Consider the following 25,912-nt stretch of genomic DNA (forward strand, 5'->3'; position numbering starts at 1 on the left):
AGCTAAGAATTCGAATAGGGACCATAATTATTAGATTAGTTGAGTTAATTCTCACGCAATACCCTTTTCAATTAATGAAATGAACTTCTAACTTAATCTCAATTATATCATCCAACTTTCGAACCAAACATTCAAACAATTATAGTAGTGTTTTAATTATTCAAGATTTTGACTTTTGTGAATATACATATATTTCATTATATATATATATATATCAAAAGATTGATTCCCACCAAACAAACATCCACGTTTATAATTGACTATATGTATGATGAAGGAAGTGTCCCAGCCCCTGGATTCAACTCATGCTCAAATAACAACATACACATTTCATTAAATTTGAGGGCTTTATTAGGGGTCAAAAAATGGACAAGACTAGGTTGATTTTTCTGCAAACCGACCTGACCTGACCCACCCAGATGCATCTAAACGTGGGGGAAAGCATCTAGTAAGTTACAATCCAATTCAAGGATTGTTAGCTACTACAGATTTTCAACCTTGCAAATAAACCACCCCTAGTATATGTGAAACTCTTGGAATTGAACTAGCAGATCAGATAGCACACTAAAGGAGTGAAAAACAGAGGCTAAAGAATTAAGTTTGTCTCCGACACAAAAAAAGGAACTTGATCAATATCAATATCAATATCAACATCAACCATCCATGTGAAATGTGATAGAAAAAGGATGTGCTTCATTCTTACTATGATCGAGAAGGAAATGTTCGTGCAATGGCCTTAGTTACTCGAACAGCATGAGCAATGGAACCAAAAATGTTCAATCTGTTCCTCCTTGACATATATATATGCACTTACGGGGATATAATAAGTTCCTCCATCAAATTGGAGCTACGAGGCTAGAAATTGAGGGGTAATATTGTATCAAAAGTTTCACTATCAGGGATCCTTAAAACTGTTTCTGAAGATGAAAAGACCTACAAGAAAAATCCGATTAATTTATATAATCAAAGGTAGAGCTAGAGGAACATATAGGCTGAAAGTTTATTTTCCCCTGAACAATAATTTTTGGCAGAAGTAAACCAGCAGAGCACATAAGCAACTTTGAAGGCTACAGGCTATAACAATGCAGTAAAGGATTGTTCTTGTACTAGCCATAACTACATATCCAGAGAATAGCTAAACAACCAGCATGTAGGCATGCTGCTTAAAGAGTCATGAATAGGCACTTTTGACAAACTTCTAAAGCCAATCAATATCCTGAATGAATTTGTGTTTGTCGGGTCCTACAAAGGGTGCTCTATTGAAATTTAATCAATATTTATGGGGAAAAAAAGAACAAAATATGAAATAAACAAGCAAAACAATAATGGTTTATGTACTCAACTGTACCATCCATGTTAGCTCTTTTAGCACCTTCATGCTATAGTCTATTCCACAGCCCAAAGTTGCACCAAACCTTGGTGGAACTTAAGTTGTTTGTATAAAGAACTTTAACTAGTTTCCCAACTTTGACATACTACTTCATCCATTATTGTCCTCATTCATCTCATCTCATCCAGTAGGATAGCTAAAGTTCCAAAGTATTTCAAATTTATGCAAATTGGAAAATAATGGAACATAAAAATCTACAAACCTCTATTTTGAACAAAACAAATATTGATACGCAATGTGAGTAACTGAAGGATAAGAATGCTTCCCGAGGATGCAAATTACTCGTCCAAAGTTTCATGACGAATCAAACTTCCCGAGGACACTACTCATCCAAAGTTCCACGTAGAACCAAGCTTTAGTTTCTAATTACCAATGCCTTAAAATTCATTTCACTGTGACAAGTCCTATCACAAAAACAATAGTCTTCTAGCAAATCTACAAATCACTCCACAAAGCATCTTTACCAACCAAGAAAGTAAACACAAAAAACACAAAACTCATTCATTAACTGCAAGAGGCCAAGCAAGGGTTGTGCAACAAATTCACAACATTTTGTATGTGAATGATATAAGATATAAGCAAAAGGCTAGATGTCAATGTATAAACTAATTTCCAAAAGACAGATGCCAATGTATAAACTAATTTCCATAAAAACCTCCTTAGTATCTCTCCTAGGGCTAGATAAGCCAAGTCCAGAAGAGACTTGAAACTAGCAAGCTAATTTAGTTCTTTTAATTCATTGTTTCCTATACATCATAAACTATGTGTTCAAACCAACAAACAAACAGACAAGGGCAAAAAAGTAGGAAATTTTCAAATTATAGAGATAGAAAAACCTGATCAGAAATTTACTGTGTATATTATATTATATATAGGCCTTCATTCATTGAAATGGCTATGTCAACGACCACTAAAAAGAAAAACTTCAAGAAACAGAAGAAGAATTATCTTGATAATGCACAACGCAAATCCACATAGAATTCCTCACTCTTCAACTATAGTAAACGGATACAGTTTCATAGAAAGGGGAAGGTGGAAGAAAATCTGTACAAATGTAAAGAACTGGTTGAACTTTGAGAGTTTAGACAGGGGGTATGTTGGAGAAGGAGAAACCCTTGTAACCCTTATAAGCATAATAGGCAATCCTTGTGTAATAGAAGCCTGGAATAAACAGGAGACCTCCCAACAACGAGAAAAACACCCCTGAAATTATTTGAAGAACAAAACCAAAAATTAACCCTCGAACGAACTAGGGCAAAATTGGAGGAAGAACAGGAAAAAATAATAAAGGAAAAAGAAGAGTACCGTGAACACGATCACCACCGACCCGATTACTGGCCATGAAGGCACCAACAATGATTCCAATCATGCCAAAAACGAGAAGAGAAACGGCAAGAGCGATCTCTTTGATAGGAGGGCGATTATTGACGGTGAATGGAGAATCCATCATAATGTCTTCATCTGTTATGGAAAACGCATGATCCACATACGCCATTTCTGGGAGAAGAAGGGGTTGGAGGTTGGATCTGTAGAAAAAGAGTGTCGGAATTGGGTGAAGGAAAGGGAGGTGGAGGTAGTGGCGGCGGCGGCGGCAATGCGACGGTGGAAATACGATAATTGAAGCAAAGAGAAGGGAAAAGCTCTCTGCCTGATTTTGACTCTGAGCGAAGGATTGAGTGAGAAGAAAGGCAAAAACTTCCACGTCAGCGTGTAAGGAAATTAAAAACATTTAAAGTCTTAATTAATGAATTATTTAATTATATTCAAACAAAAGGAATATTAAATTGAAGTTTAAGATAATCCATTTGTTTTTGTTTAATTAATATTTGATCCGTTCAATAGATTGCTCATTGTTTTGGAAAAGGTCTTATTTAGATAACGTTAATCAACCAGTTTATGATGATAATTCCATTTCAATTAACAAAATTATATTACAATAATACAATCTTTAAAAAAATAAAGAAGAATTCTAAAAGAAAGAGACCCCAAGTCAATGAAGCCCAATTGATTAACCCAGCCTTAGAGGCCCACAAATCAAGAGGCCCAAACCTATACCTTTGTAACCCAACCCAAAACTTCAAAATCAGAGGTGTTTGTGTTTGGTTCCATCCTTGGTTTTGGCCAAAATCAAACCAATCTTTCATGAGAAGACTAGAAAGTTGAAGGATATTTTCATGTGCTCTCTTAATGTTAATGGTTATGAAACTATAGGAGGTTGATGGGGTTTTGCTATGGTATAACTAATCAGAAAGTATATGTCATACTAAAGACGATCATATGTGCCTTTGCTTTGTCTTTTAATTGATTTGCTTTGAAACGATCATTTTTCTTTATAAGAAAAGTAGAGTTTTATTATTATTATTATTAATTTGGGTAGTACTCCATTCTTATCACATTTCAATCTGTATTGTATTGGTCATTCAGAGTTTTCTTGTCTACTTTTCTCATCGATTTGACATCTCACACACATACATATGGAAAGTTGTTCTCCAATTTTTAGTTTAATTATATTTTCAGAACTAGCCATATTTTCATTCTTTATATATACATACCTTTGGATATTCATACTTTTTATTTTTTTTCTCAGAAAATAAGGTATATATGTTTGTTGATTAATCTGGTGGGGTTGGCCTGTTTTCTACTATTAATTTGTAGCCTTGAATTTTAGAAATTTTATTTCATTATAACTTTTTTCTAATGATTCTATCAATTTACATGTTTCTTTAATTTTTATTTTTTGTTTGACCATTCTTGTATTGTATTGTGTGAATCTTATGATTCATTTAAACCCATTAAACTCTTTAAATTATATTTTAAACTATGAAACTAAGGAAAACCAAAAAATAATAAAGAAAACCGTATAATAAACGAGAAACTAGAAATAATTATGAAACGAATTACAATAATCATAAATAGTTGTGGACTTCCTAAGATTTAGGCACAATCAATTCAAAGAAGAAAAGCAAGAGAAGCAAAACAAAAGGAATTATATTTCCATTGTGTGACAATCACAAACACATATATACTTTGACAACTAAGTTAAGAAGGCATTAAGATCCTTATTAAACCTATTATTAAAGATAACTTAACTCGAAACCCTTTAAATTAATATTACGACTTGGTTTTCAAAAGTCCACTTTGGACAAATCAAAGTTTGAAGTAGTTTCTTTTTTCAATTTCTAAGTGTTATATGTTATAGTATAAGTTTAAGTAATCAACACTGAAACATTTAAACAATTCAGTTCTTGATTCTCTTGGTTGAACTGTTTTCATATTGGAATATTGTTCAAACATTGATGATAATATTTTAGAAAAATAATACTATAAAATGACATTTATTAATTTTTAAGTTCATAATCCTAAAGACCAAAATCCCAAAAGAATATAGGCATGGGGAACACAATTATACAAAATAAATTACAGAAACTTTCACTCCCAAGATTTGGGGAAGAAGAAGAAGACATGAATATATAGTAATTATTAGATCATTTCATTTTCTTTTCTTTTCTTTTCTTTTCTCTCTCTAAATTTGTTTCTAAATATATCCCAATTGTGTTTTTTCCCTTTAAACTTAATTATTATAAATAATAACAATATATTTAGTTTCAAATATTTGTCAATTTTTAACAGTGAAGAAGAGCAGTTAACCCTCACATGCTGACACCCAACTTCCAGCTTGGTTTTAGTTAGCTTTTCCTTTAATCAATGTTAAAAGAGAAAAGAAAAGGGATCTATACCCTTTTTAAAAGCCTAATAAAGCTCTAACTCTTAACTCAACATAAACTCTGATAATTCACCCACAATTTATAATAATCCTTGGAATCTCTAACTCCAAATATTTGAAAGAAAGAAAAAAAAAACAAAGTTAGCTAAAACATAATTCAATAATTGAACTAATTAGAATTTCTAATAATCTTTGGATCCATAAGAATTATGTGAAAAATAAAAACACAATCACACAATATATAAGCAAAAAGATGAATATGATTTGGCAAAATACATAAATATATATAGTCTTAATTACATTGAAACTAACACAAAGGGAAAAAAAAGGTCTTGACCAAAACAAAGTTACAAACTTGAAAGGGAATAAAATATATAGTCTAGAGAGGAAGAGATAATGAATTAGAAATACAATGGTTGTTTTCATGAATTTGTTCATTTATACACATACCCACGTTAAAATCAATAATTATTAAAAAGAAAAAGAAAAGAAGAATTAGTGAATGGGTTTGATTTTCTTGGAAGGAATATGGAACTGAAAATATACAGAATTGAGATCTTGTGGAGCTTCAAAGAATGGAGGAGGCAGAAAGTTCAATTTCCTTCGAGGGGGACGGGGTTTCTTTGGCGCCGGTGGACAGATGATGGCGGGCTTCAGGCGGGCGGCGGCGGCGGTGGGAGTGAGACATTCTTCTTCCTGATCTTCTTGCTGTTGTTGTTCTGTTTTATGTTTGGGGATGATGAATTGAAGGGAGGATAATGGTGTAAGTGGGGAGAATTCATCTAGAATTTCCATACCCATATTTTTGTAAGTTTGGAGGAGAAATATTGAATGGAAATTGAATAATAATAATAATGGGTAAAGTTGATGAGAAGGGGAATTGAAATGGTGATGAAAGAGAGAAGAGAAAAGAGAGAGAGAGGGATGGATAGAGATATATGTGAGGGAGAGAACATGGGGTGGGGACTATCATCAATTCAAATAGTGTTTTATTTCAGTGGGGCTAACCCTAGGAGAGAAACACTTCACTCTTTGTTTGGAAGTGAGGTTACTAAATGTATCTTGACTTTTTTTTCAGTTAAAAGTGAAAACAATAATAACAATTTAGCAATATTCTCATCCTACGTCATCTAATTTAACAACATATAACATATACAGAGATCACTACATATATATCAAGATCATGTTTCAATTACATTGATACATCTCCATCAACTCTCCACTTTCATTGCTAATCTCAAGTACTCTTACGGTTTTTTTTCAACCATGATTTAGCTTCAATTTTCTTATTATACATTAAAAAGAAATTTACAGTGATACATTTCTTAACCTGGTATCCAAACAAATATACATATATATATATATATATTCTGTTGAACAGTTCACTGTACAAACTAGGTTGAAGAAGAAAAGAGGGTGAAAGAAATGAGAAGGAAGAGTCAAAGGGGAACAAAAAGATAAGAAAGGAGAAATATAATATATATGTGTGGAAGGCTAAAGATCAGTAGATGAAATAATATGGGAAGGAACAAAGCCAAAGAGCAGCCTTTAAACTCACTGACAAACAGTAAATGAAGGGTTGTTCATCTTCTTGTCTCCATTATACTTTAACTCACTTACACACACTCAAATCTATATGTGTATATATATATATCCCATCTTCTACTTCCTTCTTTTTCACTCTACTTTTATATAATTTCCTTCTCTTTGGCTTCACTCTTAAAAACATTTATTTTTCTTTCTCATACTTTATTATTTGTTTTTTCATTTATGTAAAAAGTTGATGATTTTTGTCCACTTCAAAAGTGGAAGATTGGGTAATAGGTGTGGGAGAGATGCCCTCCTCTTTGTTTTCTAGTTATGTTTTGGCTTTATTCCTCTTTTCAGGGGAAAAGGTGAATGAAATAATAAGAAAACACACACACTCACACATTTGGTCAATTTAGCAACTCACTCTCTCTTCTTCAACAAATCTATCAATTTCACTATTATTTTCATTATATTCATCCATTACTTTCTAATTCTTCTAACAAATATCTCGTTTCTATCTTTGATCATAGATCATAGTTATATGTACGGTAACTTCATTAATGTTTAATTATAATTAGAGTAAACTAATTTAGGTAAAATTAAAAAAAAAAAAAACTAATACACTAGTGATGCATAGCCATCCAAGCACATGATCTCAACTTAGGTGAAAAACCACCTCACACAATCACTTAAAAACAAATAATATTAATGTATAAAATTAAGATGATTATAGCATGTCGTCGTGTATTGTATATATTTATATTCATTTGAATGTTTGCATATATTTCTCAAATATTTCCAAAGCTAGCTACATATAGAGTGGAACTATAGCCACTCACAAGTCTATCCAACCACACTCTACAACATTTAATTATAACCACACCGCACAACTATATAATCTATAAATTTTAGGAATAGTTTGGCATGTGCTTAACAAAACTAAACTTACTTTGGTGACCAATAAATCAAGAAGAGTGATAGTTTGGTGGAAATTTATTATAATGTAAATTAGTTAGCACATGTATGTTTTTAGAATATCTCTAGTATAAAAAGTTTACAAAATTAGTCAAAATTAAATTTGATTAATTTATTTAACCTTCACTAGTGTTATATAATTTTGAGATCTTGGTTAAGTATTTAATAAAAATCACGAGAACTTAATTAATTAGGGACCACGAGCTATTGGAAGAACAACACATGATGATGATGATGATGATCTTTGCTTAGAATGTCTTAAACAAACAAATTAAAATTAAATTAAAGTGTAGTTTGTTTCTTTGATTAAAAAGGGGATTATTGCCTAATTAATTAAGATCCAACTCAGTTAATCTAATAATTAAGCAAACACTTTGCAGACAAAAGCTGCCTTAGGATAACATGCTTTCATATGAGCTTTGTTTAGTTTTGTTATAACAAAAATTATTAAAAGTAATGAAAAAGAAGAGAAAGTATATATACAAACAAAGAAGAAAAGTCTAAATAATTAATTACTACACAATTACTTATCGTTTTCTTTAAAATTGAAGTCTAAATGAAATGAACCGACATAGTGTCTTGATGTCATATGCACATTAGATTCATGAGAAGAATATTAGACTTAGAAAAAAGTAAAATAATTTAAACCATATATATTATATATATATATATATACCCATCATTTATGAGAGTTGGAAACTTATGTACTATTTTGTAACTATATGAGTTTTTTTATGTTTTATCTATATATACTATAGAGATTGAAGGGAGTTTTGAAAACTGAAAAATTGAAAAACTAAAATAAAAGCAAAGTTGGTAGATTTGGTAATTATTTGGGCTCCTTTACTAAACCATATGATTTTTAAAATTAGATATGTGAATTCCTTTTGGACTTTTAAGCTTTTGAGATATATTTCACCGGCGAGTTTGCAAAAATAGCAAAACAATTTATGATAATAGAGCTCGTGTCACTTACTTTTTTAAAATTATAAATTTAAAAGCAGATTACCGTCATATTTGCTAAATTTACAATATGCAAAACAAATGTGCTATGAGCTGCTTTTTTTAAAAAAAAAATTGTCATGTAATACAATTTCTTGAACTATATGTAGTTTTTAAGAATACAACTCTTTTTGTTAAAACACAATATGAACCATGGTAAGAAATTGAGAAAAAAAATATACGGTTTTCAAGAATCGAAAACCAAAAAACCAAAAACAGAATGGCTAGACGTGTTTGGTAACGAGATTTTTGGTTTCTGACTTTTGGAAATTAGTTCTACAAAATCTCTCTTCACCTCTAAATTTCTTGCTTTGATATCTACATTTTATTGGTTCATGTTTTAAAAAACAAAGTCAAAATTTAAAAACTAAAAATAAGGATATATAGTTTTAAAAAATTTGTTTTTGATTTTAGAATTTGACTAAGAATACAATAAGTCTACATAAGATTGACACAAACCATAGTAAGAAAATTAAATGAAAGTAAATAGGGTTGATCTAAAATAACGAAATAATTACCAAATCGGATTTGATATTTTGTTTTTGACATTCTACTATAGTTTTCTAAGAACTCCTTCTCGTCAATTTTAGCTAAAAAATTAACTCTTTATTACCATATATCGTTAGGTTTTAAAAGCTCGTATTTCTTAGATTTTGACTAAAAATTCAAAAATTTAAAAGATATAAAACCGTTAGAAAAAAACGACAAAAAGAAAATATTAAGCGCTGTTTTGAAAAGTCAAATAGTTATCAATAAAATGGATTGTTCCATAAATAATATGTCTTGGATAAATTCTTCATTATTGGTGGCAGAAAAACCCTACATGATTGTGGTTTTGAGGAATTGTTGTTGTTGTTTTTTCTTTTCTTTTTCTCCAATCAAATATATGTTTTCAGATCTTCGTCTCTAAAACTCACCTCCTCTTCCTTTTCTCTCAATAATCACCTTAGGGTTTTCTGATCATACCCCTAATATATATATAGAGAGACATTGATTAACATAAATTAGGGTTAAAGTTGAGTTATAAACTTCTCACAGCAAGTCAAATTCAGATCTTGAGAAGCTAGCAGAAAGGCTTGAAGGTTTTTTTTCTTTTCTTTTCTTTGTTTTGATCTTTATGTCCAATGTAATTTAAAGGGCAGAAGTTAATATGTCAACACAGTAACATAATTGATAATAATGTTTTTCTTCAAGTCTTTCTCAAAGATAAGAATCCTATGTGTGATTGAAAGAGATAGAAACTAATTAAATTAACAATAACAATAATAATATGAAGAGGGAAAATAAATAAATAAATAAACAAACCCTAGTGGGCCAAACCCAAAGGAAAAATTAAACAAACACACACACATACAAGTACACAAATACATGCAATTTTAATAGACAAACATTATGTTGAATAGAAAGATATATGAAGAGAGAGTGTGTTGAGGGAGACCCTTAAAGCATCCTATGAAAAACTTGTCTATTTCAAAATTAAAACTCTTTCTTTTCTCTTTTCTCTTTTCTCTTTAGAGTTTTTTCATTAAAATCTCTACCTATTTAAGTCATAATTTAAAAAGAAAAAAAAATGGTGGGTTTGTTGTTTAGCCAAAACTCATCACATGGGGTTTCCCACTCTGCTTTTGTCATTTTTAATGCCTAAATTTTAGATTGGTCTCTCGTATTCTTCTATATAACATCTAAAAAACACGACTTATCAAAACCCTAACCTAAATCTAACACTTTTTTATCTCAGCTAAAAAATATATATGTGAAATACATTGTCTTTAACTCTATATAAATCTTTTTTCATCACAAAGAAAAGGAATATTATATTTAATATATATCAAGTTTTGTTATGTGATAACTTATTAAATATATATTGACATTTTATAGTTATATCCATAAAAATAAAATTTTGATATCAATACCAATATTGACATTAATATTTTAATCCTTACTTATAATTGGACTTCTTAGCATAGGTGAGATTTGAAAGGAATATATTTACTAAAACGAAAAAAAAAAAAACCATTATGAATGATTGCATTGAGTAATGGTTGTGAGTGGGTTTTTTTTTTATTTCAAATTTTGGCCGGTAATATGTTATTAATCATTTCTTTTTTTTGAAATTATACATACATACATACATATATATATATATATATATGAATGAATGGAAATAATTAGTACTTTGAAGGCAAAAATTAATGGAACTAATCAAATGACATCAACTTTTTGTCGGGTGTGGGTCATTTAGCTAAATGGATATATATATATATATATATATATATATATATATATATATATATATATATTATATATATATATATATATATATATATTTATTTTGATTACTTTAATTATATATGTAGGAAATATTGTGTGTGTGTGTGTATTAAGAAAATCCATAACATTTTTTTAATTACAATTATTTAAGAAAGTATGTATTGTACATTACCTTGTCCATTCACTTCTAATGTAACTAAACATTGTAATATAATTATATATATGTGTGTAATATACTAAATCCAAAAGTTTCCTCTTTTCCTTTCAAGCCCATTGACAATATTGACTAGACTTTTAAATTTGTTAATGTTGCAATTTAAAAAATATAGTTACATTAATCTTAATAGAATAATTTTTTTTCTATTTTGGCAACCCTTTATTTTATCAATTTTCTCTCTTTTTTTTTTTTTTTTTTTTGAAAGAAATCAAAAGAATGGGCCAAACTATTAACGGGTATTAAAGTCCAAACAAAAATTATTGGGCCAGTACAAACCTTCATGGGCTCAATACATTTTTAACCCCAACAAGGCATGGTTAGTCGGCCCTTTTGCTCTCTCGTTTGGTGAAATATTGTACCTATTACCTCCATCCTCTATGCTTCTCAGCTACAAATATAATATATACATATAAAGTCAATGGTAGAAAATACAAATTATATCTAAAAATGAAAACTTTAGGAAATATTTAATTATATTCCACACGGTTTTATTGAGATGTAGCCAAGAATCTGCCAATGGCCCACAAACAATCAAGAAAGTCACTTCTTTTTAGGCTTTTTTAAAAAGAAAAATGAGAAATCAATTTTCTAATTATTATTTTTAGCAATTTGATTACCTATTTAATTATTTCCATAGTTCCAAATCTCATGTAACCGTTTTTATAATCTCCCTTCAATTTACAGAGTCAGTGGATGAAACCTACACAAGTAGTATTTCTTCAAATTATTTTTTAGTACATGTATAAAGTGGTCTTTTTTTTCAAATAAAAAAGATATAACATTTTGTTTTTGTGATAGACGAAACTAAGTGTGTCTTTGAATTGATTTTATGAGTGCTCGTTGTTGGAACCAAATGGTAATCGTTGTTGTGTCTTGAGAAATTTGTGGTTTTAAAAGTAAAAATTGATGCGACATTTGTGCTAAATTGTATATGTCGGTTGCGGTTGCGGATGCTTTCAAAGTTAGCTCAAATGCATACTCTACTTGCTAGAGAAAGGAATGAAATGGATGAATGAAAATAAATTTGTGTATCAATTTGTCGGAGATTATTTTAGACCTAAAATTAATGTTTATAAATATTAAGAAACTCAGTTTAAAGAGGTATATGTTATACAAAAAAAAACCAGTTTTAAAAATTTGCTTTCCAATTTTAATGATCGATTTTGCTAAACTTATTTGGTAAAACTATTAACATGTAAATAAGTCAACAAAATTTATGAAATAATAAGTTTTAAAATGAATTAAATATTGAATAATGGTGGACATAGATTTTCTGTTTTCATCTTTGTAAGTTAATCTCAAAGATTTATTGGAATGATTATTTTTTTGCCATAACACACGCTAGAAAATTGGAAATTCCTTGAACAAAGTAGGGTTCTTAACAAATTAGAGATGTAATTAATGAAAAAGGTAAAGAGAGAAGCACACAAATTTTTCTTTTTAATAAACTTAGAGGACTCCATCGACCAAATCTATTGATCTATCAGTATACGCACAGCTCATATGAAAATAACATAAAACTTATACTATTGGGTCAAGATTAGAGTAAGAGTTGAATCTTCCACCTTATATACGGCCAATATTTGTTTTCAATTATTATCTTTAGAATTATGTTATCTTTGTGATTGAACTATTGCAAAAGTATATATATATATATATGTATTTAAAGATGCATGCAACATGCAAGCAAATTTGTATTTTTCTTTTGCTAGCTAATGACTGATTTACCCTTTAAGAAAGAAAAAAAAGTCCAATAGTGGAGGAAAAATTATAAAGCCATTATCATGGAATTTCTATAGTATATTAATTAAAAGTATAACATTTTTTGTTTTTTTATTAAATAAAAATAAAAAAATAAAAGTAAAAAAGTCCAACCATGTGGGACCCTCATATTGTTTGGTCAAATTAGCTTTCAAGAATATATATATATATATTATATAATATAATACATTTAACAAAATTACATGGATACCCTTCCACCTCGTTGTTCCATCACGAGAGATTCCGAACGTGGCTTTGACTTGGACCTACGCGATTGCTTCCCTCAACTCCGAGGCTACTTTTGACTTTACACTTTTCATTCTTTTTTTCATATTACTCTAGCTAGAGTCACCAGGTATCTTCATGAAACTGCGTCACAGCCCAATGGGTAAAGGCCTTTCATTCCTCCACACTTTTTCTTTTCTTTTCTTTTTTCAACTCTTTTGGGAAACGCCGTCGGTGACCGTAGGGTGCGGGTGACGGTGATCCCCCTCGTATGTTACGAGAAGCATCGCCGGATCGTCACGAGCTCTTTCTACCTTTTTTCTCGCCGGACATCCTTTCACGCTGCTACATCTGTAATACCCTCTGCCAGATTCAAAGTAAATAACATTAATTCATTATCCTCACTATTTGACTTTGATTCATTACTTCTCTCTCTATCAATCTCTCTACCATTTACTTTCAATTTCATCGTAACAATAAATTAGAAAAATATTCATATTTGACCAATTCTTTTCGGAATTAATTATTTCAATTTGGTATTTTTTTTTTAGCGTTTATTTGATCAAAGATAATACTAAAATTGAGGAATTACCTAGGATAAGGTGAGCCTTTGATGGGTTTTTGGCCGTACTTTCTCCATGAGTATTCATCGGAGGGTATATCAGCGATCTTAGAACTGATCGCCGGGACTTTTACCGTTTTCTTCATTCCAGATTTCCTGAACAAATTCAATTTCAATTTCAAATTAATTAACAAAATCCCAAATCAAATCCCAAACAAAAAAGAAAAATCAAGAATCTCCAATCAATACCTTCGCTTGGCACAGTGACAGAGCTTCGAATTAGGAACCTTACAACCAAATCCAGATACATCGTGACACTTGCTCTTCATCGCCAACGGCGGTTTACCGGCGTTGGCCGGCGGCGTTGCATAGACAGACAGATCAAGCTTACCGTTAGAAACACTACCGTCGCCGGTGACCGTAGACACAAAGGAAGAGGTAGTAGTGGAATCTCTAGACTCAGGGACTTTCGAAACAGGGGAGAAATTAAGTTTAGAGAAATGGGTTTTCTGAGGCGGATCGAGGGAATTCAGAACGGGATTTGGAGAATCGGAAGGTCCACGGCGGAAACGAGCGTGGCCGGTTCGGTTTAAGAGGGAAATCAACCGTTTAAATTTGGAGACGGTGAAATCGGTGAGAAGAGAAGAATTGAGATCGATGTTATTAGGAGATTCAGAGTGGTGGTGGTGGTGGTGGTGGTGTTGTTTGGATAAGAGATGGATTAGATGATTCATGCTTTGTAAACCCGCAGTGGCGGCTTCTTCAATGGCTGTTTGATCGTCGAAGAAGGCCGGAAAAGCTGCTAGATCGACGGCCATGGATTTGGAGAAGAAGATTGGAATGTGAGAGAGAAATGTAATTTAGGGAAGAAAGAGTAAAGGGAAGGAGAGATTTATAAAAGAGAGTGGTGAGGAAAAAAGAAAGTCAATGCAATTTTGGTCAACTCATATTGCCTTCCATAAATAATTTTTCTTCTTCTTTATTTATTTTAAATTCCCAAATAGTTTAATTAAAGTTTTGTTTGTTTTACTGGCAGAGAGTGGAAGACAGAGAAGATAAAAAGAATATATACATAATTCCTATAATTGTTTTCTTAATTTCAAAATTCTTTACTTTAAAATAAAATTATGAAATAAAAAACGTGAAGAGTCTAACTAAAGTTGATAGAGTTGATGTCACATTGTTTTGTTATGCAGGATAGGTTAGAAAGAAAACGGGACCCTAACTATAATAATTGAGCTAAAGAGTGGGTATTGTAGTTTGAATGAGTGGGAAAGAAATTAGGGAAATGTAAAAGTGGATGCTAGTGGGTGGTTCCCAACAAAGGGAAAAGCAGGTAAGAAAAACCAATAAAACTTGTCTACAAAGAAACATTGGGAATACAAAAGTCAACTCCCCTCTTTTTAATTTTCTAAACCCAAATTCAATTTATTTATGTTTTTTTTTTCTTTTTATTTAATATGTAAAATAGATAATAATTAATAGGGAAAGAATCCAAGTCAAGGTATGCAACTGCAGGCCCTAACCCATCGAAACTTCTCCTTTTTCTCTTTGGTCAACATTGACAATTTCCCAAAAGTCGAGCCTTTTCTTTTCTTTCTTTCTTTCTTTTCTTCTTTTTTTTAAATAAACATATTGTTTATTTTTCCTTCATTAAATTTCCTAGGTTTGATTCTTCTTTTTTAATTTGCTTCTAGACCAAGTTCAAGTTTTGACTCTCTAATAAATGGAAAAATATAACAAAATTAATCATTTTTTTTTTAATTTCTCCAAGTAAAATCCTTTCCTTTCCCACCATCTTCTCAAATATCAATTCCATTTTTACCTATTCCAAATATATTCTTCATCAAGTTAAATATTTAAGTAGGATACAAATTAAACCATTTATATCTCACTCCTCTTCTTTATAATATAGTATAGGATAGAAACAATACATTCTAAAAGTATATGCTATTCAAATTTTGTTATGTTTTTTTTTTTTTTTTTTTTTGTTATTTTTCAAAGATGGAGAATATCAATTTTTTTCTACATTATTTATATGTTAAATTACATTTTTAGATACTTTTAAAGTTTTATAATCATTACTATTCAGTTCTTAAAATAAGAAGAAAAAAAAGGAAGAAGAGGAAAAGAAAAAAATAAAAAATTATTGTTAAGAAATAAATACTCTCTCCAAAATTAAACTTATATTTTTGGTTTTATATTGAAAAAACTTTTTTTTTTCTTCCAGATTTTGGGTGTGGTTTTCCCATTTCAATTTAATGGTAGAATATAAATTATTGCAATTTGTTCCGAGTTGATTATTCTTTCTATTTAATCCTTAAATTTTTCCAGTTCTATACTTTTAACTTCGATTTTAACAAAATAGATCGTTTTAGAATTGACTTTAATATCGGGTAATTTTGATGTTAACATTTAAAATTAGCTGAGGAAATGAAAAATGGTTGTTTGGATTTTTAAAATTAATTAAAAGAATAAATTTAAAAAGTGAAATTAAATTCATTGAAAAATGAAGGTTAAAAGTTAAAACATAAAAATGATCTATTCTAATCTTAATTTTAATATACTTAAAAATGTGATATTTGAAACGATATTTTGTGTTTGATATTTATTTAATAGCATTTTAGCATGCAAGTGGGGGATGTGATATATAAACCAAAAAGAGAAAGATTAATAGTGCATTTTGCATAAAAAAGTGTGTCTTTACATGGCATGCACATATTCTTAATGATTAAGTCCATACACCACTTTGTTCCTAACAAAATTAAAAGAATAAATAAGGTCCATAGAAGCACTAAAGGGAAACCACCAAGAAACTAAAATAAAAACCCAACTTTATATTATATAAATCACAATTTGCCAAATGCCAAACAAAATCAAACTATTTTATTTGGAAACGAAAAACAGCTCAAATGAAAAAGACTATCAATTTGGTTAAATATTTATATTATTGTGTTTTTGAATTGCTTTTATTTTACCAAACAAAAAATCTCTTCTTTCAAAAAAACTAGATCTTTGTTCTAAAGTCAATGTTAATTGTTTATCATTTCTTAACTAATTAGAATCAAAAGTTGCTTAATTAATTAAATTTATTAATAAACCAAGTGGTTTTATTGTTAATTATCTCAATAAATAACTACATAGGAAGTTAACAAATACTATACTATGTGTGTAAATTACCAATTGTGTGTTTGGTCAAATTGATTATGAAGATATAAATTTAATACATTTAAGAGGAATTGATAGAGTTTTTAGGTTTGATTTCCTATTCATTTATTATTAAATTTAAAGTTTTTCGATTTTCAATTTTATTCTAATTAGATGCTTTTAAATATAGAAAATTAAATTAAAACATTATGTTTTTTTTCACATCTATTACTATCCTTTTGAAGAAAAAGATAAACAAACAAAATTCACCAATTTAATAATTTCAATTAAAAATTTAATAATATAGTTTTCTATATCATGGGTATAACTTTGATTTAATTTTTATATTATGAACGCTATTGACCAAACATTCATATAATTTGTTCAATAGTTTATTTGACCATTTCTCACATCATACCAACAAATTATCTAACATTTATTTACTAAACCTATTAAGTTATTTTTTCATCCATGGTACTGATGGGAAAAAACTATATTGAAGTAATAATTCAAATTTAAAGAATTTAGTTTTCTTTCAAAAAAATTATAAGAAAATAATATACATCTCTATTAATTTTATACGTGTTTATTTGACACTTGTACATAGAACCCGGACATTCATAAATATAAAAAAATTAAAAGAATGAAAGAAAGATTTTTTTTTTTTAAGTTGATGGTAAATCTATAAATTTTAAACCCTTTTTGGAAACACATTCATTTTATATTTTATGTTCAATGTAGAAAGGTAAGAGATTTAGGTTTTCATACACTTAGATGTATTTTATTTTAAAAATGCTAAATATATTTTATGATAACATATTATTGTTAATAATAATAATATTATTTTGTTATTTATAAGAAACTGTTCTCTACAGTAATAATTTATTTATTTTATTAAATTTTTACATTTTAATTTTAGAGTTGTATCACTTTCGACTCGGAACTTTTGAAGTTATATCAATTTATATTCAAAATTTAATAGTTGTATCAATATAAAGAAGCTTACCTTTTATTCGTGTATCAATTTAAACCCTGAAATTTTATAAGTGTTAAAGAAAAACATAACATGAGTTTAATTAAATTAATACATCTATACAAGTTCAAGGTCTAAATTGATATAATTATTAGTCTAGTATTTAAATTGGATACACTAATTATGAAAGTTTAAATTTTAAATTAATGTAAATAATTTGAAAGTTGAAGATTATAAACGAAAATTTTCACTTATTATTATTGTTACATGGAACAAAAACTGATTGCATTTAAATTTATAAAAGCATATCGTCATCACCAATAACAATTATTTAAAATACTGGAAGGAGAGTAGACCATAAAAAAGAAGGTGATTAAATGTAAAGTTGAATTGAGGTAAAAAGAAAGGGAAGAGAGAGAGGGGGCGGCCGATTAGGTGAAACTGTTGACCTACTCCATTTTTTGTTGACAAGTGAATGAATTAAAACCATATGTTAAAATTTTAGAATAAAGTTTTTAAAAGCACACATGTGATGGGATGGGATGGGATGGAGCAACTCAAAGCGTTGACACAAAACAAAACAAAACCCTAGACCAGATATTTCTAACTTTTCCACATTTGTTTTTCTTCAAATATAAAATCAAATTAAGAATTATTATTAATTATTTTGATGATCATCAACATTTTTTGCTGTCCATCCATATCTTTAGGTCTGAATTAGGTTTTAAAATATTAAAGTCTTAGTTGACAATATTGTCATCTAATTAGGTTTTCCTAATCTATATTTCATTTCCAAAAGTCAACTTATTCTTTTTTCCTCACATTAATTTCAACTTAACCATAATAATAATCATAAAAAATAGTAATAATAATACACTGTCTTAATTAGCTGTGAGAGAGATTGAATAATAATGGAACTTGGAAGTGTTTTAGGGCTCGTGAGTTAAACATGTAGTTTTCTATAGTCCCTTACAATTTAAATAGCCCTCAAAGTCTCTTAAATCAATTTAAAACAATATTTTAAGAATGTGTATCATTTAAAATAATGTATGAAGTGATTTTTTTATTACTTTTAAACTATCAAAATAATTTTAGAAAAAAATCCGTTTTAAATTATTTCTCTAAATAATTATTTATAACAATTAAAAAAATTTACTTCATATCTACACCTTTTAAATCTATTAAGATTATATAAATTCATTATTATTCCAAATTTAGAGTAATAAAAAAAAGTAACTTTTTATAGTTTTTCTTTTCCAAGAATGACATGAATATATACTTAGACAATATTGGGTGGAAACAAAATATATTTCCTATTACAAACAGAATCTAATCCATATGAATTATTAAGGAAGAAAATGATATAGAATTAAAAAAAAAAATCCTAAGTTTAAAAAATAAAAAGAATAATATATAGTGCTAATATCAATATCAAAGTATGCTATAAAAAAAATTATATTCTCCATTAATACTTAAGAACGTTCTTAGTTTAAATCCTTAAAGCATATTTGATGTTGTTAAAAGTCAATTATCGAATAATCATATGTTTAAATAGAAGAAAAAAGAAATTTTAATTTAATTACTTTATGGAAAAGGAAAATTCCAAATTTTTGATTCTATTAAAAGTCTAAATTTTTTTATTTCTATGTTTATCAACAAATGATTCTATTGAAAATTATTCAAATATTTTGACAATTTTTTTTTCTTCTTTTGGAATAATTTTGACTTTTAATTTCCAATTTTTTCAACGTAACGTTGTTATGATCCCAGTTCAAAGAATGTGCTATGTTTTTAACACATATTAGTTGGTATAATATTTCTTATCAAAACATTTCTCTAATTAATCCCTATCTAATTAAGTACATATTTTGTTTATGGTCTTTAGTTAATTTATGATTTTGGTTCGGTTGGTGTTTGCACTCTTCCAATTGGTGTGGTCTATCGTCTTGCTAGAGCGACTTGATCTATGTACGAGTGTGTTGAGAATGTTGTTTTGTTACCCTCTCTTTTGGTTTCCATTGGTTCTTCTAATTCTCTATGTGAGAGAAGGTTGTCTAGTTCTTGTACTTCCAACAAAAAGTACTTATTTTGTTGTTTCATCTTAATTCTATTTCTGCTATTTAAATTATAAGTCAATCTCTTATATATATGTGTGTGTTGAGAGGGTGAATTTTTTAATTTCTATATTTATTCGGTTTGATTTGGTAATTATTTAAGGATCTTCGTTTTATAATTATTTGATTTTTTTTTTTTTTGAAAATCAATCCTACGTGCACTTGTTTTACATCTAAATTATTTGTTTTATTAATAGTTTTTACCCACATTTTCAGATTTTAAATAATTTTATTAGAAAAATACGTGTAGTTTCTTTTAAATTTTTGGTTTTTAATTCTCTCCTAGAAATATGCAAGGCAAATTTTTTTAATAATTTTCAAATAGTTCTATGTAAAAATATTTTTAAATTTCATAGCAAAATAATTTTAAAAATCAATAATAAACTATCTGTACGAACTAGTTATTGATAATATAAATCTAGATAGAAATATTATTTTCAAAACACGAAAGTTAGGTTGGATTGGGTTAGGAAAATTTTCTAAAATTGGTCAAATTGACAATTCAAATTAATCAAATAGGATTTTCAATCTAACCCAACCCAATTTAAATGGGTGTTATATTATTAATTTTTTTTTAAGTATATTTTTTACAAATTCAAAGGATTTAAATTTGTTTACAACAAATATAAGTGTTGGAATTTATATATATATGTGATTTAAAATTTTGGAAAAATGAATGTTAATTCAATTTAAGAGGTCGAAATTAGTTAAAACAGACAAAAATGGTAAAAGGTCAAAAGTTACATTGTGAAATAACCATTTTACCCTTTAACTAAAGTTAATGGACCAAGTGAAAGTTCATAGTAATAACACAAAACTGAATAAGAGTTAATGAAATGTTAGTCGTTGGACTCTGGTCAGTTTGCATATACAATAATTCCATGTTTTTTTTAACCTATTTAAAGGGTTGTTTTTCCTCTTGAAAAAAAACATTTGGACTTTTTAAAGTAATTTTACTTTGAAAATAATTTGTTAAACAAAAAGTATTTTTACTGTCCTGACTCACAACCCGACACAACCCTAAGTCCTATCTCTAATTGTTATCCCACTTTCTCAAATCCTCATTTATTAGGTCTCTCAACCCAATTATAAGTTCGAAGAATAACGAATCAACACTAGTGGTGGTCCAAATTGGGTTCGTATAAAGACTTCGAGCTCAGAAGCTTCAAATATATAAATTTCATTAACCCTAATTTCATAATTTTAATTAAGGCAGTAATGCATGTTAATTTCTAAAAGACTAGATACAAATAAAGTAAAATTGATCCTTATTTCCATTACATATAGCTTGTGTATCCAACAATTAATAACTAAAATTTCATCAAACACAAATCTTAAATATCAAAATCAAACCAATCTAATCACAAACATCACAACAATATGTATAAATTATAATATCTATAAACCATAATATATATTTTCAATAATATTAAAAATTCGGGTAGAAATATAACCTCAAACCAACCTAACTCGGATTGAATAGTATAAGTTATTTTGGTTCTACTCGAACACACAAAGTTATTGTAATGCTAAACCATATGTTTCAGTTTTTATATAACGGGCCTTTGGACTTCATTAAATTTATGGGCCCAGATTCTTTAAGGCCCAAAACCTTGGGCGTAGCCCTCTTCGCCTGTATTCATTTAGAAAAAAATAACAAATAGATATAAATAGATATCTTTGACGTTAAATATAAATCATATTTCTACAAATTTCTCTTTTTCCCCCTAATAATTTTAAAAAACATAATAGGTGAATATACAGGATTTTAAAATTAATTAATGGTGTGTTTATCTTCTATACACAAATATATATATATATATATATATATATATATATATATACCTACAAATATTTTTATGAATAAAAGGTATGTGATGAATTTTAACTAACAAAGTGTTCCTACCTACAAAATACTCAAATCTATTATATATATGTTTCTTTTTAATTAAAATCTATTATACAATTTAGTATCCAAGAAATAATGGAACCCTCTTTTCAATAAATAAAATAATGAACCAAAATCTTGCTTTACTGTTGTTATTACTAACTATTCTAAAATATTAAAAGCATTTTTTCAATTTTAAAATTCATCCGAAAAAATATTTTTTAATTACTAAAAATAATTTAAATAGCGTGAAAGTGTGAAATAAATCATTTTTAAAATTTTATCGAGTAATTAAAATATTTAGCATTATTTTAAAACTTAAATTATATTTTCCATGATTTTAATTACGGCTGAATTTAATTTAATAAATTTAAATCTGACTTGAGTTTTTTTTTTTATATAAAAAATCCCTATTTTTCTTCCTAATTATTTTTATAGACCTTAAGGTAGATTCAATATTTCAAAGAATCTTGTATCAATAGAAAAATGTTTTTTTTTTCTTTGAAAACATAATAAAGAACGAATTTGTTTCTTGATTTTTAATTACTAAGGTATAGGTAAATAATCTAAAAACTATATATATATAGACAGAAATGTGTATTATAATATAAAAAAGTTCGATGATAGATTATAATATGAATATGAATATGAATGCTACCCTCTGAGAACTAAAATGAAGACAAAGAATATATTCCACATCTCACATCTCTGATTATAGGATATACATCTCTTAAAATATTGATGGCAAGTAATACATAAAAATTTAATTGATTTTCAAACTAAACAAGAATATAGAAGTTAGATTATAGTTCAATCGAGAAGCTTTTTTTGATATATATAATATATATATATATATGAATTTGATGGTTGAAAGTGAATGATAGAATTTGAAAAAAAATTAGGAGAAAATGTAATGAAATCTACTTAAACACATCTATATATTTTCATGGGTTCTTGTAATAATAAATTTAAATGAACACTCTGAAGAAGAAAATAAAAAAGTAAAAAATAATAGTAAGTTGATATAAATTATTATTAAATGTTTTTAAAAATATTATATGATGTGTAATGTGGAAGATTTAAACTTGTAAACTCCTAGAAGATAAGCATATATTTTTGCAGATTTTGTTTTTCCTTCAAAATATTAAACTAAAAGAAAAAAATAATAAAATTGATAGAGATAGAAGTTCAAATTAAATGGCTCAAGTTTCACCAAACATTTTTTTAATATATATACATATTGAAATCTGATTTTCCTTTATTCTATTTTGAGCATGTATATTCAAACGCCTAATTTTAATATCAATCTTTTCAATAAATTTTAGAAGTATTTCTCGAAGTATAACGAAATAAATCAAATATTTTACAAATATAGTAAATTTTTATCGTATTTAAGATAATAGTCTATAGCATAATATAAATTATTATATTTTTAAATATCTATTTAATTATACAAACCTAATAAACTAAAAACTTCTTTTAAAATTTATAAACTAAAACAAAATAAAATCAAGAGAAATTTTTATAGATAGAAAAAAGTAAATTTATTTACAACTGGAAAAAAAACTTGGATACTATTTTGTAAATAATTTTTTTTTTTTGAAATATTTGATCAAAATTACATTTCAACTTTCTAATATATTAAAATAACCTTTGATGAAAAAAATATAATAAAATAGCATTTGATGAACGTTTGGCCATTCAATTTTGTTACCTAATACTGTAAATAATCAAACACAATATCTGTTATTTACAAATTATCGTTAGAGAAGTGTTATGTTGCCGTATACAGACTTTCTAAATTTATTGACGTGTGAATAATAACTTATATTATCTTATATTCTCCTTATAGTTAACACAATATTAGTAAATTACATGAATATTTGCTTTGATTTCTTTTACTATTCACATTTTCTCGTTTTTCATTATTGTACGCGTAAGAAATTTGATTAATACGAAAACTATTGTTATTAGAATAAGGTAGAGAATAATTTGGGTGTAAATTAAATAAAGGGTGTGTTTAAGTGGTGCATGTGCATGGGGTTTGAATAAAACTCCCCTACTGTGGCGCCGACTATGTTGTTTCCTTTAAAACAAATACATATCTCTCTTTCAACGACAATCTCTGACCCTTCTCTTATTATTTTAACACACACACATACACAATATATATATATATGAACATGTCCTTTCTTAACGCATCCATGTACCCCTTTTCTCTCTAATTTTCTCATTGGATCTCTAAACAAAACAACCAACTTAACAACTGCGCCCTGCCATTGCTTTGTTCATATCCCTTCTTTAGTTACCATTTACCATTCACTTCCACTCACTCTGTACCTTCGATTAACCTTTTGATTGGATTATCTTTTCTCTCATTTGTTGTCAAAAACTTACTGGGTGGTAACCGCGACGTCAAAAAAACTCTAATTACGAGCTAGTCCTGTATGTATACTGATATATATTGCTTTTTTTTATTGTGATTTGTTGACCCAATAATTTCTCTCATTTTGTTCACATTTCGATATGGATTTCAAATTTTGTATATATGTCCCTAATACAAAATTGATACATTATTATATTGTTTGTTTCCATTTCTAATATACATGTGCAACTATACAAAACTGTCCATCAAGTCATGGGGTAGATCAGTAAGCTTTTAGTAATATAGTCATTCATGCATGAGTGAAAAATTAAAGGTCGTTTCAAGAGAATTTTCGTAAATACAAATTCGAAACAGGGGATTAGTGTACTTCCAAGGCTCTAGATAATTCGTAGCTAGTTCCGGATCTTGAAATTTTGTTGACGAAGACTTCATAATACCATAAAAATAATATGAAAAAAAAATAAGGAATAAAAAGCATATAGTTGGAGACACTGAACTTATAGTAAATTCGTTGTTAAGTAGATACACAAAGAACAAAGAAATATACAAAAACAAACCGTTCATCTCCCTCTTTTCTTCTTCTTCACATTCCTTGATATCAATGAACGAGTTTTGTGTGTTACGTATGAAAAGTATACATTAAAGTTTAACGTGGGTAGATATATGTATATTAAACTTTGATTGACATATAGACAAAAAAGGTCTATATAATATATTTTCTAAAAGAAAAAGGTTATATTATAATATTAGTATGAATATAAATACCTAACCATTTGAGAACTAAAGTGTAAGACAGAATATATTCCATATCTAAAAATCAAATCACATATTTTATAAGACATCTCATAAAAAACGGATGGCAAGCAATACACAATAAACAAATTAATTGCTTTTCAATCTATTGAGTTTACAACGAAGTTAAAATCTAGAAATTACGTGAAGACAACTTTGAAGAAAGAAAGTCGATAAAATGTAATGGAAACTAAAACAAATCTCAAGTACGGAAATACTGTCACATTGACAATATCTTTCTCTCATTTAATTTAAAAATCTCTCGCATTAATTGTTTACCTTGGTTTATGTGTTGACCTACTTTCTCTCTTCTCCATTTCTTCAACGGTCTTCTCATTCATGACGTATAAAAGAAAATTTAACTAATAAGAAATGTGTAAAATCTTTAATAGTAAATCTATGACCACTTTCAAAAAAAATATTTATAAAAAAATTAATAATAAGAAGTTTATAGGAATAATAATTATTAATTTTTAAAAATACGTAGATGTAAACGTTGTAAAACTCTTAGAACCAAGCATACATGTGCTAAATCTTAAATGAAATGAAAGGATATGCATGTGCATGAAATTGACTTATAATGTCCAAAACCCCAAGCAGATAGGCATAAAAATGAAATCACTTTTGTGCATAATATTAAAGTAAAAGAGAACAATAAAATTGGTAGAGGTAGAAGTTCAAATTAAATGGCTCAAGTTCCACCGTAGTCTACTACCAAGTTACAGACTTTCCGGGGAACTTTTTGTTGTTTTAAAAAACTTGTTGATGATTATCTTACTTAAAATTTAAAGAATGATGGATGTTTTTTCTTTTATAGAATCTTAAGTATATATATATTTTTTAGTACAAGAGAGTTCGATATATAAACGTTAATTAAGCTATGTATGATATTACCTTCAAAATGGAAGGTTATGTCATTGGCATCAAGTTAAGCCGATTAGAGGGTAGGAGTTTT

General features: G+C 28.0%; 2 protein-coding genes across 2 annotated transcripts; both read right to left on the reverse strand.

Moving 5' to 3' along the window:
• Positions 1-2,227: 2,227 nt before the first annotated feature.
• On the reverse strand, positions 2,228-3,111 carry LOC101204143 (transmembrane protein 230). Its single transcript, XM_004146291.3, has 2 exons — positions 2,696-3,111; positions 2,228-2,593 (listed from the first exon to the last, which is right to left on the reverse strand). Exons 1-2 carry the CDS (start codon positions 2,883-2,885, stop codon positions 2,472-2,474), a joined length of 312 nt encoding a protein of 103 aa, XP_004146339.1. The 5' UTR covers positions 2,886-3,111; the 3' UTR covers positions 2,228-2,471.
• Positions 3,112-13,304: 10,193 nt separating this feature from the next.
• Positions 13,305-14,475, reverse strand: WRKY5 (probable WRKY transcription factor 11). Its single transcript, NM_001305754.1, has 3 exons — positions 13,907-14,475; positions 13,688-13,813; positions 13,305-13,458 (listed from the first exon to the last, which is right to left on the reverse strand). The coding sequence occupies exons 1-3, from the start codon at positions 14,473-14,475 to the stop codon at positions 13,305-13,307; spliced, it is 849 nt and encodes a 282-aa protein (NP_001292683.1).
• Positions 14,476-25,912: the final 11,437 nt, after the last annotated feature.

The sequence above is a fragment of the Cucumis sativus genome, chromosome 1, assembly GCF_000004075.3.
Source record: "Cucumis sativus cultivar 9930 chromosome 1, Cucumber_9930_V3, whole genome shotgun sequence".
Classification (NCBI taxonomy): domain Eukaryota; kingdom Viridiplantae; phylum Streptophyta; class Magnoliopsida; order Cucurbitales; family Cucurbitaceae; genus Cucumis; species Cucumis sativus.

Bases quoted from the DNA above. Each gene is read 5' to 3' on its own strand.
- WRKY5 (NM_001305754.1), bottom strand. From the start codon at position 14,475: ATGGCCGTCGATCTAGCAGCTTTTCCGGCCTTCTTCGACGATCAAACA. The intron at 13,814-13,906 runs GTATTGATTGGA...GAATTTGTTCAG, and splicing joins TGTCACTGTGCCAAGCGAAG to GAAATCTGGAATGAAGAAAA. The intron at 13,459-13,687 runs GTAATTCCTCAA...TGAATCTGGCAG, and splicing joins AAAGGCTCACCTTATCCTAG to AGGGTATTACAGATGTAGCA.
- LOC101204143 (XM_004146291.3), bottom strand. From the start codon at position 2,885: ATGGCGTATGTGGATCATGCGTTTTCCATAACAGATGAAGACATTATG. The intron at 2,594-2,695 runs GTACTCTTCTTT...AAATAATTTCAG, and splicing joins CGGTGGTGATCGTGTTCACG to GGGTGTTTTTCTCGTTGTTG.